Here is a 17,683-nt window from a genome sequence, read left to right on the forward strand (position 1 = left end):
GAGCAGGAATCCCTCATGTCTGTGTGTTACATACAGAGAGGAGAGCGGGAATCCCTCATGTCTGTGTGTTACATGGAGACTGGGAATTCCCTCATGTCTGTGTGTTACATGGAGACTGGGAATTCTCTCATGTCTGTGTGTTACATGGAGACTGGGAATTCCCTCATGTCTGCTTGTGCTGTGAATGTTTAGAAAAGTCTATTAATTTTTTGTGAGCCCCAGAGACTTCTGTAACTTGTGGAAGAAACCCATTAGCATGCTGCAGATTGTAGAGCCGCAGGTCAATGAGTCACAGGATCTGTATACCGTAATTTGCACCTTTACATTGTTGGCTACCAGAATCCAAATACCAGAAAGTGCTGCTGTAACTGAGATCACAAGACAGAGTTGGGCAGTGACCCAGCAGGCGTGACTCACCAGGCAGAGGGGTGTGGGGCTGCACTCCCTCATATACCAGAGGTAGCACTCACTGCTCATCCAGGAGCACAGACACAGACTAACAGGCTGCAACCATGAGACGGCCAGTGCTGGGGATAGCGGCACAACTGCTGCTGCTAATCTGCTCTGTGTGCACAGGTAAGGCCTATTTCACACTTCAGTTTTTTGCATCAGTTATAATCCGCCAAAAAGGCGGACAAGCGGATCCGTTGTAAACTGATGTGAACGGATGGCACAGGATCCTGAAAATGAAGAAATTTAAAGGAATTGCTGGCTGGGAAGGAGAGAGAGAGAGAGAGAGAGAGAGAGAGAGAGAGTGAGAGAGTTTTTTTATTCTTGTCCAGCACCCAGAAAGAATTTCGGGTTAAATGAGTGTCTGGAGGATCCGCCAGAGAAAAAAACGTTACAAGCTCCGTTCTGAAATCTTTGAGGATGGTGACGGACAGCAACTTTTGGCGGATCCTCACAAAAAACGGATGCGACGGACAGCAATCCGTCACAATCCGCCATTAATGCAAGTCAATGGGAAAAAAACGGATCCTCAAAAAAAAATTGAGGATCCGTTTTTTTTCAAAACCTGGCGGATTGTGACTGATTGTAAAAAACGGAAGTGTGAAAGAGGCCTAAGACGCAAGGGATCCGCTAGGCTAGTGTATGGACAGATGTAGAGGACATTTGTTAATTGTACATTTTATAATATATATACACACGTACACACACACACGCTAAATCCTTTAACCATTTACGTAATGTCTGAAAAAATTAGATGAATGCTATTTACTTGGCTCCAGGGTACCTGATAAGTGACCACTCTATATATCCTGAAAGTTCCTGTTGGTAAAGTTCCCATCTCTGAGTGACCCCATTTTTCTACAAGCATTGCCAAGTTAAAAGGAGTTTTTCCATTCCAATTTAACTGCTTACAGGGTATAGACCCCTATTGACCATGTTTGATCGACGAGAGTACTCAAATGCAACTGTTCATCAAAACTGCAGTGCCGCCACAGGAGAAATGAGGTATTACAAGGCAACTATACAAATCAATCTCTTTTCATAGAATCATAGAATCATAGAATCGTAGAGTTGGAAGGGACCTCCTGGGCCATCTGGTCCAACCCCCTGCTCAAAGCAGGATTCGCTAAATCATCCCAGTCAGATGTCTGTCCAGCCTCTGTTTGAAGACTTCCATTGAAGGAGAACTCACCACTTCTCGTGGCAGCCTGTTCCACTCATTGATCACTCTAACTGTCAAAAAGTTTTTTCTAATATCTAATCTGTGTCTCTTCCCATTCAGTTTCATCCCATTGCTTCTAGTCTTTCCTTGTGCAAATGAGAATAAAGTTGATCCTTCTACAATGTGACAGCCCTTTAGATATTTGTAGACAGCTATTAAGTCTCCTCTCAGTCTTCTCTTTTGCAAACTAAACATTCCCAAATCCTGCAACCTTTCCTCATAAGACAGGGTTTGCAGACCGGTCACCATTCTGGTCGCTCTTTTCTGAACTTGCTCCAGTTTGTTGATGTCTTTTTTAAAATGTGGTGCCCAAAACTGGACACAATATTCCAGATGAGGTCTGACCAAAGAGGAGTAGAGGGAAATAATGACTTCACGTGATCTAGACTGTATGCTTCTGTTAATACATCCTAGAATTGCATTTGCCTTTTTTGCTGCTGCATCACACTGTTGACTCATATTCAGTCTGTGATCTATTAGTATACCCAAGTCTTTTTCACATGTGCTGTCACTTAGCCCTATTCCTCCCATTCTATATATGCTTTTTTCATTTTTATTGCCCAGATGTAGTACTTTGCATTTCTCCCTGTTAAAAACCATTCTGTTAGTTGCTGCCCACTTCTCCAGTTTATTTAAATCTTTTTGAATCCTCTCTCTCTCTTCTCTAGTATTAGCTATCCCTCCTAGCTTTGTGTCATCAGCAAATTTAATCAGTTTACCCTCAATTCCTTCATCTAAATCGTTGATAAAGATGTTGAACAATACAGGGCCCAGGACAGAGCCCTGTGGTACCCCACTTGAGACATTCTTCCAACTGGATGTGCAGCCATTTACGACCACTCTTTGGGTCCGATCACTAAGCCAGTTATGAATCCACCTAACAGTTGCCTTGTCCATTCCATACTTAGTCATTTTTTCAATAAGGATTGTATGAGAGACTTTGTCAAATGCTTTGCTGAAGTCAAGATATACTATATCTACAGCATTTCCTTGATCCACCCAATCAGTGATACCGTCATAGAAGGAAATTAAGTTAGTCTGACATGACTTATTAGTTAGAAACCCATGCTGACTCCGTTTAATCACTTCATTCTTATCCAGGTATTGACATACATGTTGTTTAATAATTTGTTCAAAGATCTTTCCTGGTATAGAAGTCAGACTCACCGGCCTATAGTTGCCTGGGTCCACCTTCTTCCCCTTTTTGAAGATAGGAACAACATTTGCTCTTCTCCAGTCTTCTGGCACTTCTCCTGTTCTCCAAGAATTTTCAAAGATTATGGAGAGGGGTTCAAAAATTTCTTCTGCTATCTCCTTCAGTACTCTGGGGTGTAATTCATCTGGACCTGGAGACTTGAATTCATTTAGGTTAGCTAAGTGTTTCCTCACTATCTTTCTGTTTATAGATATCCTGGATTCTTCTATTCCCTTAATAGGACAGTGAATAACAGTTGATGTTGCATTTCCTTTCTGAGAGAAAACAGATGCAAAATAGGAATTTAAAAGTTCAGCCTTCTCAACATCCTGTCTTACCATTTCATCATTTTCATCCTGTAAAAATCCTATAGCATCTTTGACTTTTCTTTTACTTTTGACATATCCCCAAAATCCTTTATTATTGCTTTTGACATCTCTTGCAAGCCTCAGTTCATTTTCAGCTTTAGCTAATCTGATTTGTGCCCTGCAGGTTCTGCAGACAGCATTATATTCTTCTTTAGATATGCCTCCCTCTTTCCATTTTATAAACATTTTTTTCTTCCTTTTTAGCATGTGCTTAAGTTCTGTGTTCATCCATCCTGGTTTCCTTAAATGCTTCCTATTCTTCCCTCTTTTCGGAATTGTTAACAACTGTGCTTTGAGAATTTCATTTTTCAAGATTTCCCATCCTTCCTGGACATTTTTGTCTTTAAGGATATCCAGCCATTGGATCCCTCCAATTCTCTTTCTGAATCCCTTAAAATCTGCCTTTCTGAAATCTAACCTTGACGTCTGAGTCTTCACAGGTCTTCCACCTCTAGTTATCCAAAATTCTAAAATAGCATGGTCGCTACCTCCTAGGGTCCCAGCCACTTTTACCTCCTCAACCATTTCCTCCCTGTTTATAAGGATTAGATCCAAGGTAGCAGTTCCCCTTGTTTTCTCCCCTACCTTTTGGAAGATAAAGTTGTCAGCAAGAGAGGATAAGAATTTCCTTGACCTGTTAGTTTTGCCTGAGAGAGATTCCCAACAAATGTCTGGATAGTTGAAATCTCCCATGACAACTATGTCATATTTTTTGGAGAACTTGGCCATCTGATGCATAAAGAGTTCATCTATATCTTCGGCTTGCACAGGCGGCCTGTAGTAAATGCCTACAATGGTGTCCTTTCCATTGTTCCGTCCTTGTATTCTTACCCAAACAGTTTCCACAGAACTCCCAGTCTCTGAAGCTTCAATCTCTGTGCAGATATACGCGTTTCGAACATACAATGCGACACCCCCTCCTCGTTTATCAAGTCTGTTTCTTGCAAATAAGTTGTATCCTTCTAGTCTTGTATTCCAATCATGTGTATTGTCCCACCAAGTTTCAGTGATTCCAATTACATCATATTTCTTTTCCTGTGTTAGTAGTTCCAATTCTCCTTGTTTGTTGCCCATGCTTTGTGCATTAGTATAGAAACATTTTAGTTTGTGATTGGTTTCTCTTTCTCCAATATTTTTATTAATTAGATTCTTTCGTCTTTGTTCTTCCTTTCCACTTCTAATAGCAGAGTTCTCAATAGCATTTGTCAGGTGTATGGCTTTTTCTGGTCTTTTGCTTCCCTTCCCATGTTGTTCTAGTTTAAAGCTCTCCTTACAAGTGTAGCAAGGCGACTTCCAAATACATGCTTTCCAGTCTTCGTAAGGTGCACCCCATCTCTAGCAAGTAGTCCATCGTATAAGTAGTTCACTCCGTGATCCAGAAATCCAAATCGTTGCTGACGGCACCATCGACGTAGCCAGTTGTTCACCTGCAGAATCTTATTCCACCTCCTTGTTCCATGGCCATCCACTGGGAGGATGGAAGAGAAGACCACCTGCGCTCCCAGTTCTTTCACTTTCTTGCCTAAGTCTTCAAAGTCTCTGCAGATGGTTTCCAGGTCATTTCTTGTGGTGTCATTTGTCCCCACATGTAGTAGCAGGAATGGGTAGTCATCTGTAGGTCTGAAGAGTCCTGATATCCTGTCAGACACATCTTTAATTTTTGCACCTGGAAGACAGCACATTTCTCTTGAAGTTATATCCGGTCTGCAGATAGCGGCCTCAGTTCCTCTCAGCAGGGAATCCCCCATGACCACCACTCTCCGTTTCTTCTTCACAACATTTTTCTTTCTCCATCCAGGAGGACTCTGAAGGCGTACAAGGTTGCTGTTTGTTGGCAAAGTCTTATCCTGATGTATTTCTTCATCGTTTTCCTGCGTGAGAGCCTGGTACTGGTTTCTGAGCAGTATGGGTGCTGACTGCCTCCTGATCCTCCTGCTTCTCTGGGTCACATGTCTCCATTCCTCTGTTTCTTCAGGTGCACTTCGAATTTCTTCTCTTTCTGTAACATGAAGAGATAATTCTGCTCTGTCCAAGAACTCTTCACCTTCCTTAATGATCTTCAACGTAGCTAACCTCTCTTCGAGATTTTGCAACTTTTCCTCCAACAGGGACACAAGCTTGCATTTGTGGCATGTGAAGTTTGGCTTTTCCACTGGTAAGTCTGTGAACATGTAGCAAGAAATGCAGCTCACCAAATGGCTCCTGGCCTCTTCCATCTTGAGATTTCTTAAAAACGATGAAAGATGAGCCAAACTTCGCGCGCCAATAGGCGCGCGGGTTTTCCGATTTCCTCTTTTCAGCTGCAACCGCCAAAACCCAGTGATCGTTGAGCTCGCGGAGACTCTTCACTTATCCCAGAAGGCACTGGGAATATGCAAATGATCTCCTCAAGACTCTTCCCCTCAATTATTGAGGCCCTCCAGGTCAAGAGGTGCCGATGGCTAAAACATATTCTTAGGTGTTTACATACGTTTTCACATTTCATTTACAAGCTTCTCTGCATCAATGGAATTTTAATGATTTAATTTCCTATCCTGAAACTTGACCTACCTTATTAATGCCACACACCCATTTGTTATTGGCTTCATTTTTGATACTCATGATGTTCCAGAAAGAAATTTCAAAATATTTATGTTGCGTTTTAATTGCTGGTATTCGAGAGGGGGTTGGAGTTAGGAATTTCCTTTTATATAAGATTTCAATGGTCTTTATTATAATGGTATGCTATTTAATATTTGGTTACATTTATGACATTGTATAACTACTATTTGGAGTTGCAGGAGAGACAGAGTCTCTCTCTCCCTTGCCATGCAGTAAGAGCTGATGTCTCAATGTATGGGCCAGATAATGGTGCCTTCACACTGTGTTTTGCACAGGCAAAGAAATCAAACCATAGCTGTCCATAAATTAAGTTATGCAATAATGAGAAATGACACAGGGAAAAAGTATGGAACATATGAATAAAAAGCGGTGCAAAAAGTCACGATCAGACATGACACCAGCTGAAATCTATCAGTAATTAGAAAGCAATCCTGCCACTTAGTGTAAAATAATGTCATCTGGTTCAAATAATGGACTATAAAAAGGTGTCACATTACCAAAGTGAAACATCTCATGATGGGTAAAACCAGTGAGCTGTCTGAAGACCTTCACAACTTTATTCTTGCAAAACATACTGATGGCATTGGTTACAGAAGAATTTCTAAACTATTGAAGGTTCCTGTGAGCACTGTTGAGGCCATAATCCAGAAGTGGAAAGAACATCATTTTACCATAAACCAATCACGACCAGGTGCTCCCTGCAAGATCTCAGACAGCGGAGTGAAAATAATCATCAGAAGAATTGTCCAAAAGCCAAGTAACACCTGGAATCAGCAGGTACAATTGTTTCAAAGAAATCTGTAAGCAATGCACTCCACCTCCATGGCCTGTATGCACGATCACCACGCATGATTCTATTGCTGAATAAAAAGAAGTTTGCGCAACAACATTTAGACAAACCTGTAAAATCCTAGAAGAATATAATCTGGTCAGATGAGACCAAAATTGAACTCTTTGGATGCCAGAATACACCCCATGTTTGGTGACCAAAAGGTTCTACATATTACCCCAAAACACCATACCAACAGTGAAGTTTGCAGGTGGAAACATCATGATGCTTTTCAGCATACAACACTGACAAACTTCATATAAATTATGGAAGGATCAATGGACAAATGTACCGAGACGTTCTTGATAAAAAATCTGCTGCCATCCACCAGGAAGATGATGAAACAAAGGTGGACATTTCAGCAAGACAATGATCCAGTAGAGTAGCTACTGAGTGGAGACAGAGGGTGTGGTCGCCGGTATGTGCACACGTAGTTTTTTTTGGTGCGCGGATGTTGGAGAGAAAACCGCAGGTAAATCCGCAGGACAAAAGTCCTGCGGTTTATCTGCGGTTTTGCCCTGCGGTTTTACACATCATAATGGATGAGGTGTAAAACTGCAGTGTTTCTGCACCAAACAATTTGTAAACCGCAGCAAAACCGCGCGGAAAAATCTGCAGCATGTGCACTGCGTTTTTATTTTCCATTGAAAATAAAGGTACTGTACAACGCAGCAGATTTCACTATGTGTGCACATACCCTAAGGTGTCCACTCGGAGCTACACTACCCTTAACCAATATAGTTAGTGTCTCCCTGTTCTACCCCAGATATTATCTCCTTGCACTACCGCTCTCTGTTCTTTAGACCACAGATTGCTTTAAACCTGAGGTCAACCGAACAGCTGGTGATGCGGGACAGACGCACAGGAAGTCTGAGAGTCCTGGCGCGGTGACGTCATCACTCCATGACGTGACTCTGATGTCCTGTGCGTGCATCGGCGCTTTGCAGTAGAACTCGTCAGGATGCAGGAATGGGGGGTATGTGATATTTTTCATTTTAATTGAAAAGTATGGTGTGACTGTGGGGGCATCAAAGTATTCGGGGCCCCTCATGCATTGTACATGCCATTGTGGGGGGCCTCCAAAAAGTGTGGGGGTCCATAAACTATATAGAGGACTATGGGCAGTGCATCATACTGTATGGAGGACCAGGACTTTTCTAAAGCCCAATCATCCGACATGCCCCTTGTAAATAACGTTGCTCATCTAAAGTTTTTTTTTTTTTTTCTTTTATCATGGAGGAGGACTATTGAGAGTGAAGTATATTGGATTACCGGTTAGGGGCGCATTCAGATATTTTGCCCCCCCCCCCCCCTTAGCTGAACCCCTAGCTGGGTCTCTGCAAAGATCCCAAACACACAGCCAAGGAAACTCTCAACTGATTTCAGGGAAAGAAAATAAAGCTGCTAGAATGGCTGAGCCGGCCACCGGACCTGAATCCAATAGAAAATGTATGGAAAGAACTGAAGTTCAGAGTTCATAAAAGGAGCCGACGGGACCTTCAGGATGTGAAGAGAGTTTGTGTAGAAGAATGGTCTAAAATCACACTTGAGCAATGCCTGCAACTAGTTTTTCAATACAGGAGGCATCTTGAAGCTGTCATCATCAACAAAGACTTTTGCATGAAGTATTAAATTTCAGTAAGCATGTTCAAATTCTTTTTTCCCTGTGTAATTTCTCATTATTTACACATAATTTATGGTAATCTATGGTTTGATTTCTTTGCCTGTGTGGAATGGATGGGTTGTTATCGACCTCTGGGGTGAATTTTATTCCAATGGCACCTTTAGGAATACAGTATATATATTTAGTAGATTGGTGCCGTGCTTATTTGACCTGCTGTATGTAATTTTATCTTTACCTGGTAAATGCTGCTGTTCTTCTGAATCCAGCGATGTTTTTCTTTTACTCTTGTGCCTTTCCGTTCCTGAAGATATAGCCGCCTCTTAGTTGGCTATCAAGACAAGATTTTTGTACAAAGGAGTTTTTTCTGCATCTCTTCTGTGTGCGTCTCCGTTAGGACTACACCCACTTGGCTAAATAGAGTAGATTTGTATATACAAGGAAAAAGAGGCCATATCTCAGGAACAGAGAGGCACAGGAAGAAAAGAAAAACATTGCCGGATTTGGGAGAATGACGGACTTTACAGCAGGTTACAAAAAATTATGGTAATTGACAGGTCCACTATTTCTGTCATTGTAAGTAGACTGTGTCTGTCATTTGAATCCTGTTACTGTCCAAAAAGATGGATTTGTGAATTTTATCGCATGCAGTTAAATATTCAGTACCGCTGATTCCATCACTGGGATTTAATTATATGCCAAACTGTGCCACATGTAAATTATCCTAACTGGGCCACAAAACTTTGCATGATGGTCAGATGATGTCCCTCCTGTGATCTCCGGCTTCCTGCAGACACAACATTCCAGAGTAGAATGTGCTGTTGTTTTGTAGCCACCTGCAAACAGCTGTGGAAAGGCCCAGGGTTCTAATCAGCAGTTCTGTTATGTGACAGCAGGAAAGCTCGCTCGGAAGTAACAGATCAAAGGGTAAGAATGTATGGAACTCTAGGAACCTGCAAACATGGTTGTAGGACCACGACCTCACCGCACTGGGGATGTGCACACCATACCTACGTTTTGCCCCCCAGTAGTTAGAGCAAAGCTCACGGCAATGTTTCTAATAGATGGGGCATGTTCACACAGGGTGGGTAATCCCAAATGGTTACCATCATCCCCAGTAGAACACAAATGATGACAACTTGACTGTGAGGTTTCCAGGATCCTGCCCGTCATGTTGTGTAATGTGATGTTTGGCCGAGATGACTCACTTCGGGCTAATTTGGCAATCACTAGAGACAAGGTTTTTTGTATAATAATCTCACGTTAATTATTTTATAAGTGCCCTAGATCGTTCCTGGTAGCATCCGGGCAGTCACACGTCTAGATCCTGAGAGGTAACACCTAATCTGCCATACCACAAGCCTTTTATTGGCTGTCCTCTTTTGCTACGATAAAATCTGGATTATTTTTTAAGGCACATACTGTTCTTAAACATGCCCCACCAATACTTGTAACCCAAAATAAGGCCGTTGCAAATGTTAATGTGGCACCCCTGAGGGTTCAGTCGCCACAGAGGTACTGCACCTCCTCCCTCAGGAGGTGGTAAGGTGGAGACACCTGACCACGCTCCAACACCTGCATCCCACACAACACAGTAATGTAGCAAAGCACCCTTTGGTGGCTCCCTGCTTGGAACACGAAGCGTGCTGGGAGGCAGGGGCGTATCTGGGGGGGGCAGCCGGGGCAGTTGCCCCGGGCGCAGCCAGCAGGGGGGCGGAGTCGGGCCGCCTAATGCAGCGGTCCGCAGTGTCCTCCCTGGCGGCTGCGTTCTGCCGCCCCCCCGGCCTAAGAGTCGGCAGTTCTCTGTGTCAGCTGTCAAGCTGACAGCCGGCGCAGAGAAGGAGCGTGTGCCGGCTCCCAGGGAACAATTGTACTGGTGTCTATACAGACGCCAGTACAAATGAAGCTCTGACCGCCGGGCCAGAGCGACGTCAGCATCGTGATCAGGTCATGTGATCACGCTGTTGACGTCACTCCCCGGCGCCCAGAGCGAATGCTGGTGGTAAGTGTGCTCCTCTGTGGAGCTGAAGAACCACCGAAGATGGGAGATGAGGGGGAGTTAATGAGTGGAGATGGGGGGGATTTGTAGAGGGGATGGCGGTTAATGTGTGGGGGTATTTAGAGTGGGGATGGGGGTTAATGAGTGGGGATGGGGGTTAATGTGTGTGTGGGTTAATGAGTGGGGATGCCATGGGGTTAATGGGGGGGAGGGGAATTTGGAGTGGAGATGGGAGTTATTTAATGTGATGGGGGTTAATGAGTGGGGATTGGGTTAATGTGTGCGGGGGTTAATGAATGGGGATGGGGGTTAATGTGTGGGGGCGTTAATGAGGGGATGGGGTAAATGTGTGGGGGCGTTAATGAGTGGGGATGGGGGTTAATGAATGGGGATGGGGGTTAATGTGTGGGGGTATTTGGAGTGGAGATGGTTATTTAATGTGTGGGGGGATTTGGAGTGGTGATGGGGTTAATGAGTGGGGATTGGGTTAATGTGTGCTGGGGTTAATGAATGGGGATGGGGGTTAATGTATGGGGGCGTTAATGAGTGGGGTTGGGGTTAATGTGTGGGGGTATTTGGAGTGGGGATGGGGGGTTATTTAATGTGTGGGGGATTTGGAATGGGGATGGGGGGTACTTAATGTGTGTGTGGGGGATTGGGGATGAGGGATTTAATGTGTGGGGAGATTTGAGGACACAAAATAAAGAGTATGTATGAGGAAACAGTATGGGGGATTGGTGCAGACAGTATGGGGAGCGAATGGGTTAATGTAAGTGGACACAGTATGGGGAGTTAGGGATATGTGTGAGCAGACAGTATAGAGAGTGAGGGGGTAAATATATGAGGAGACAGTATAGTGAACAGGTGGGATGCTAGAGGGGAATAGTGTGAGGAGACAGTATATTGCAGATATTTTTATTTAGGAGCATTATAATGACCCTTCTATCTTTAAGGGTGTCGTGTGGAGATTTGCTGCAGAAGACCGGAGAAGATGGACGTCTACAGAGACGAGATGTGGATGAGAAAACTCATCATGGGGTCTAGAAGAAAAGGTGACCGACTGCAGAGACGACATCATCTATAAGGTACTTGGATGTAAATGTTATTTGTGATACTGACTAATTCTCATGTTTTTATTTGTTAGGAACATTATAGGGGTTGTCCAGGTTTGTGCTGAGTCTGCAGTCATTCTATGTGACTGCAGACTTCTGAATTCTCACAGTGCTCACTGAATGCTGTCAGGATTCTCTCGTGCTGGTAATTTACATACATGCGGTCACATGCTGACTAGACAAGTGTGGCCTCACTCAATGAAAATGAACAGAGCGAGGCCGGGCACGTCTAGTCGGAATGTGGCCAGAAGTATATAAACCACATACTTGTGCTGACATGACTGTACATCAGCAAGGGAGAATCCTAAAAGTGTGCAGTGCATTCGTTGTGAGAATTCAGAAGCTGCAATGTTAGGATTCAGCTCTACAGGTTGCCGTAGTCATCACATGGACACTTCACTCATATGCGATTTTCATAGGTATGGTCCTGTGACAACGAGCTTCTCATCCTGCTTCTCTCAGTTTTTTACTGAACATTGAGAGCATTAGGAAGAGCAGCTCGTGGTTACATGGCTAAGTGTTCAAGTCGCATATGTACTTGGGCGGGGGGGGGGCGCCGAACCGAATTCTTGCCCCGGGTGCCAGAAAGCCTAGATACGCCTCTGCTGGGAGGTGATGCAGTCAGTCTGACAGTCAGAGGAACAGTGAAGATCTTCTGAGTGGGATGGATGAAGGAAGTGCTGCAGCCGACCTCAGTGACCTGGGTCCGCTGGCACAGGAAAGGAACTTTGAAAGAAAGCCTGACTCTCCATAAGAAGGAAAGGATTAGTACGGAGCGTGAGGAGGAGAAGAAGAGAACTAAGGATTAGGGTTAGAGGAGAACTCTTCCCAAGTTCTAAGCGGAAGGCCGGGGTCCGGTCCCCGAGGTTCTTTGGGTACTAATGGTCCTGCAGCAGACACCGGAGGAATAGAAGTTGTCACCACTTTATTCCCACACCAGACTTGGGGGCACACAACAGCATCGATAGTGAGCCGGGACTAGGTAGTAAAGAGTCCCCGAAGCAGGCTACAGCTGTCTGCCGTACAAGTAGCGTTCATAGGAACATCTGACAGGAAGAACTCCAGTGTAACTCAGTACTGTGAGTACTTCACTAAAGGCGCTAAGAGGGAGACGTTCAGAAAAGGCACATATGTTGGCGGTGTGTTGGAAGGGAGTACTTCATCTTGCCTGGAAGTTGGCTGAGCTCCTGACCCGGAGGACACGGCACCGAGGCGGGCACCTGTACCTGCAATAGACTGTGAGTAAAGCTTTGGAACTACATGCCCTGGTGTCCTCCACTTATTCCTGCGTCAATACACCCATCACTGCTACATCCTTGTGCCTAGCCCTGCGCCCGACACTACACCATCTAAGTGTCACTTCATCTCACTGCCCTCGGACTACAGCCCTGCCTGTGGAGGGCTATAACATCATTGCTGCACCCCACCATCTGTCCCAGAGGATCTGTCTGCAGCGTCGACTTAACATCTTCATTGCCAAACACCACAGGTGGCGTTACGACTCATTCATTCATAAACTTTAATCATCATAGCACACTGAACATTCCCCTTTTGTTACAATGGGTGCCCAGGGCTACGGGCCGGGTCCCAGCTACCGTGACATCTCCCATTGAAGCTCATCGGGCCCGGTACCGAGTACCCCACAGCCCTGGAAGGGCAACCCATTAACACATCCCCCTCAATTTGCATCTTATATGGAAGCTCATAATGAGATTATGATAAATCCTAAAGTTGTCGACTAAACAAAAATTAAAGGGAACCGAGCCGTGAGTCAGTTCCATCTGCTATACGTTCTGGACTGATTTTGGGGAAGTTTCCAAGTGAACGTCGGTCTGGTAATTGCGTATTACATGATTATTCATAGCCAGTGTTGTGACGACGGAGAATCCTTGAGTGTTTTTAGGGCTATTGTGTAATATGGAGTAAATCTGCAAGTGAGCCAAAAAAGAAATCCTACATATAGTATCTCTGGAAAGTGTGGCATTTACCCTTTTTTTTTTTTTTTTTTTACTATGTGTCACAATCTCCACACTATTCTTACTATTGTTTGGAGGCTGTCAGTTTGTTTTGGTGGTGCTGGGTCTGTGCTTCAATCAGCTCTGTTCACTTCCCTTATTTAGTCCTCTATTTAAGCATGCTAACTTCTCTATCCAGTGTCAATCGTACACGTGCTGCTGCCTGTGTAAGACAGATCCCTCTGCACCTGACCCAGCCTGACTTGATTCCCTCTCTGGACTTAGACCCTTTGTTTGTGACCTGACTTCTGTTTTGCCTGCTCCCTGTAAACCGCTTTTGTCTTTCTGGTTTTTCTGACCCTGGCTTGGGAATTGGATTACTTCTCTGACTACCCCTTGTTGTACCGTGCCATCTTTTGGACCTGACCTCGGTGTCAGGAATACCGCACTGCACTTGCTCACTGAGCCATGCACGTGTCCTAAGTAAAACAAACTGTGCTCAAAGATTTCTATGGAGCGGGGCAGCAGCGGTGAAGATGCGTGCTTCAGACAAACATTACTGCCAAGGGGCAAAGCCAGCCACAGGTCTCTCAGAGGAAGCAGGAGCAGAGAGAGAGTGCTTCAGGCCAGATAGGATCTGAAGCACCAGACTGCTGGGGGAGTGGCCTAAGCTCCGGAGAGCTATGAGCTGAAGGAAAACTCCTAGAAGGGTAATTACAGGACAAAGTTACCAAGGGGCATAGACAGTGACGTAAACCAGAACAGGCCGGGATCAAAGCATGAGATAGCACGACAGTACCAAAGGATTAGACAGAACGGATAGTCAGGATGTAGCAAGAGATAAGTAAACCAGAATGGGCAATAGGAACAAACTGTAACGGAGTAACAATAGCCAAGCCAGGGGGTCCGAACCGGAGAAGACAATAGTACCAAAACGTGAGACAGAGAACAGAGTGAGCGGACAGACCAGGTCATATGTGAGAGGCCATCAAGCAATACAATATACACGCACACCAGGGGGTCAGACACACAGCCAGAGCAACAGTATAGCTGACACGGAATCCTAGTCTGGAGTGAGTATAAATACCCTTCCCAGATCCAAAGGGAGGCCAGCAAAAGTTAACCCTGAGAGAGCAGGACATTAACCATATCCTATACCATGACACTCGGATAGTTTTTTACTTCCCTTTACTTATTCGGTGAGAAGAAATATTATATTTCTACGGCCGGGGTCACAGTTGAGAGAAACTCGCACGAGTCTCGCATCTCAATACCCGGCACTGCCACCGGCAGTCGGGACCAAAGTACTCAGCTGCATAGAAATACATGCAGCCGCACACTTCGGTCCCAGGTATTGAGATTCGAGACTCGTGCGAGTTTCTCGCAAGTGTGACCCCGGCCTATCTGTAATTGTAGTCTTTCTCTCCACTTCTAGGACTAATTATTTTATAGTGACTCGCGTCACATTATGATTGACCTTTATATTTTTTCTTCATTCCCACCTATGGATCCGTTACATACTTTGTGTGATCAGGTGGCGTATCTGACTCAGTTAGTCCAAGATCTGGCCTTGGAACAACACAAACTGGCATCCTCACAGACTCAGTTACAAGGCCAGATTTCTGGTACTTTTACTACCTCTCAGAATCTCTCTCCTCAGACCGCTGTCATGACTTCTGAACCATCTGACACATCTTTGAGCCCCCCTGAACCTGTTATAGCACTCCCTGACAAATTTTTTGGGGAAAAAGACCAGTTGTCATCAGGGAATGAGTCCCAGCGGGTAGGGATTATGTATTATGTCACTTTTTGCGGCGGGGGGGGCCTCGGACCTGGGCATTTTCTCTACCCTCTCTTGCTCCTGATCGTCCTTCTGTGGGCACCTTTTTTGACGCCTTAGCACAGATCAATGACGAATCTGACAAGCTCAAGGTGGCAGAGACAAGGATTATGAACCTGACACAGGGGAGTAGCACATAAGAAGACTATTGTGTCGAGTTTTGTCAGTGGTCTACTGAGGTCCTGTGGAATGATGCTGCTCTCAGATGCCAATTCCTCATGGGGCATTCGGAGAGTCTGACGGACGCTCTGGCTCTACATGCTCCACCTGGTTGTTTGGTGGAGGCCATGACTCAGGCTATCCACATGGATCAGAGGATGCGTGAGGGACGCAAGGTTCAACAAGATGTTCCATTTTGTCCAACTGGCCCGGTTCGTTCACCTGAGGTGGAACCTATAGAGGTTGGTGCTGCCTGCTCAAGGATTAATGAGAGGGGATGCCGTCAGGAACTTGGACTTTGTCTCTATTGTGGCCGAGCTGGACACTTCTTAAAGGATTGCTTGGCATGACTTGCAGTAAACAAGCCGTTGGGAAAAGCCTAAGTCTGGGTGATTGTCGAGGAGGTCACTCAGACTTGCAGGTACCCTTTCACTCCTCGCTTGTACAACGTGTCTGACCTTGAGCGGTCAGCCATGAAGGTTTATATTAATGAAAGGTTATATTCGTCCTTCCTCATCGCCTGTAGCTGCTGGATTCTTTTTTGCTAAAAAAAAAAGATGGAGGTCTCCGTCCCTGCCTCGATTTCCGAGAATTAAGCAAATTAACAGTTAAAAATACTTGCCCGCTTCCACTGATCCCCGAACTCCAATATATAATCAACTTTCCGGGGCCAAATGGTTTTCCAAATTGGATGTCAGAGGGGCATAAAACCTGATACGGATTTGTGAGGGTGATGAGTGAAAGAAAGTGTTTTTAACATCTGAAGGTCTCTTTGAAAATTTCGTTATGCCTTTCTGTCTAACTAATACACCCGCGGCTTTTCAGAATTTTATGAATTATATTTTCTATGATTTCTTTGAGAGATTTATTGTGGTATATTTAGATGATATTCTAATTTTCTCACCTGACCTTGATTCACTTTAGAAACATGTCCGTTTGGTTCTGCAAAGGTTGAGAGATAATTGTTTGTTTGCTAAAATGGAAAAATATACCTTTTCTGTTCAAGAAATATAATTCTTTGGTTTCATTGTGTCAGCCTCCGGGTTCAAGATGGATCCTTGGAAAGTTCAGGCCATCATCGATTGGGTTCAACCCAGCGACCTCAAGGCTTTGCAGCCTTTTTAAGGGTTCGCAAATTATTACAGAAAATTTATTAGAGGATTTTCTCGGTTCGTTAAGCCTCTTACGGATCTCACTCGTTAAGGGGTGGCGCTAAAAGTTTGGTCGCCAGAAGCTGTTGGGGCTTTTGAAAAGTTGAAGAAATGTTTTATGTCTGCTCATGTTCTTGTTCAACCAGATCTCCATAGACCGTTCATTGTTGAGGTAAATACTTCTGAGGTCGGGGTAAGGGCTGTATTGTCTCAAGGTCCTAAGACTGTAACTAACCTGCGACCATGTGCCTTCTCTAAAAACATTTTCTCCTGCTGAAAGAAACTATGATGTGGGTAATCGAGAGTTATTGGCTGTCAAGTTGGCGTTTGAAGAATGGAGGCATTTTTTGGAAAGAGCCGTTCATCCAATCACTGTGGTGACTGATCACAAAAATCTAGCTTATATTGAGTCTGCCAAGCGATTGACACCTAGACAGGCCCGATGGTCTTTATTTTTTTCGTGATTTTATCTTTCCATTACGTTAAGACCTGGGTCTAAGTACACGAGAAGGAGTGAACCTCTTTCCTCCATTCTTCCTCAGGGTATTGTTGTGGCCATGGTTTCATCTGAGCTGGAAGCTGAAATCCATACTGCTCAGTCCTTGGCTCCTTCCAATACCCCTGAATACAAACAAGCTGTTTGTTCCTGTGTATCTCAGATTACACCTTTTACAAGAATTCCATGACTCCATGGTGAGTGGTCATCCTGGGGTCACTGCCACCCAGAAGGCAGTTGCTAGACACTTTTGGTGGTTTGCTATGCATAAGGATATTAGAGATTTTGTGTCAGCTTGTGAAACTTGCGCATGCGGCAAGGTACAACATTGCCGGCCGGGGAATTGGCTCCTTTGCCAATTCCGGAAAGACCATGGACTCATTTGTCCATGGATTTAATTTCAGATTTACCGCTGTCTGGGGGTATATGACTGCTATTTGGGTGGTTGTCGATCGCTTCAGCAAACAAGCTTACTTTGTCCAATTATCTGGGTTACCCAGTGCTCTCTCCAAACTGTTTATTTTTCATGTGGTACGATTGCATGAGATTCCTCTAAATATTGTATCTGATAGGGGGGTACAATTCGTCTCTAGATTTTGGCTTTCTGCAGAAAATTGGGGATTGATTTGTCCTTTCCTCTGCTTATCACCCTGAAACTAACGGTCAGACAGAGAGGACAAATCAG

At 44.5% G+C, this 17,683-nt stretch overlaps 1 protein-coding gene across 1 annotated transcript in view; it reads left to right on the plus strand.

The window, feature by feature from the left end:
* The first annotated feature begins 418 nt into the window (after nucleotides 1-418).
* ECM1 (extracellular matrix protein 1) overlaps nucleotides 419-17,683 on the plus strand; it is a 50,556-nt gene continuing 33,291 nt past the window's right edge. The window contains exon 1 of the mRNA XM_073567226.1: nucleotides 419-576. Within this exon, the coding sequence (XP_073423327.1) occupies nucleotides 513-576 (64 nt within the window). The 5' untranslated portion in view covers nucleotides 419-512. The remainder of the gene's footprint in view (nucleotides 577-17,683) is intronic.

Source organism: Dendrobates tinctorius, unplaced genomic scaffold (assembly GCF_039654945.1).
Source record: "Dendrobates tinctorius isolate UK_male_01 unplaced genomic scaffold, ASM3965494v1 ptg000019l, whole genome shotgun sequence".
Lineage (NCBI taxonomy): Eukaryota > Metazoa > Chordata > Amphibia > Anura > Dendrobatidae > Dendrobates > Dendrobates tinctorius.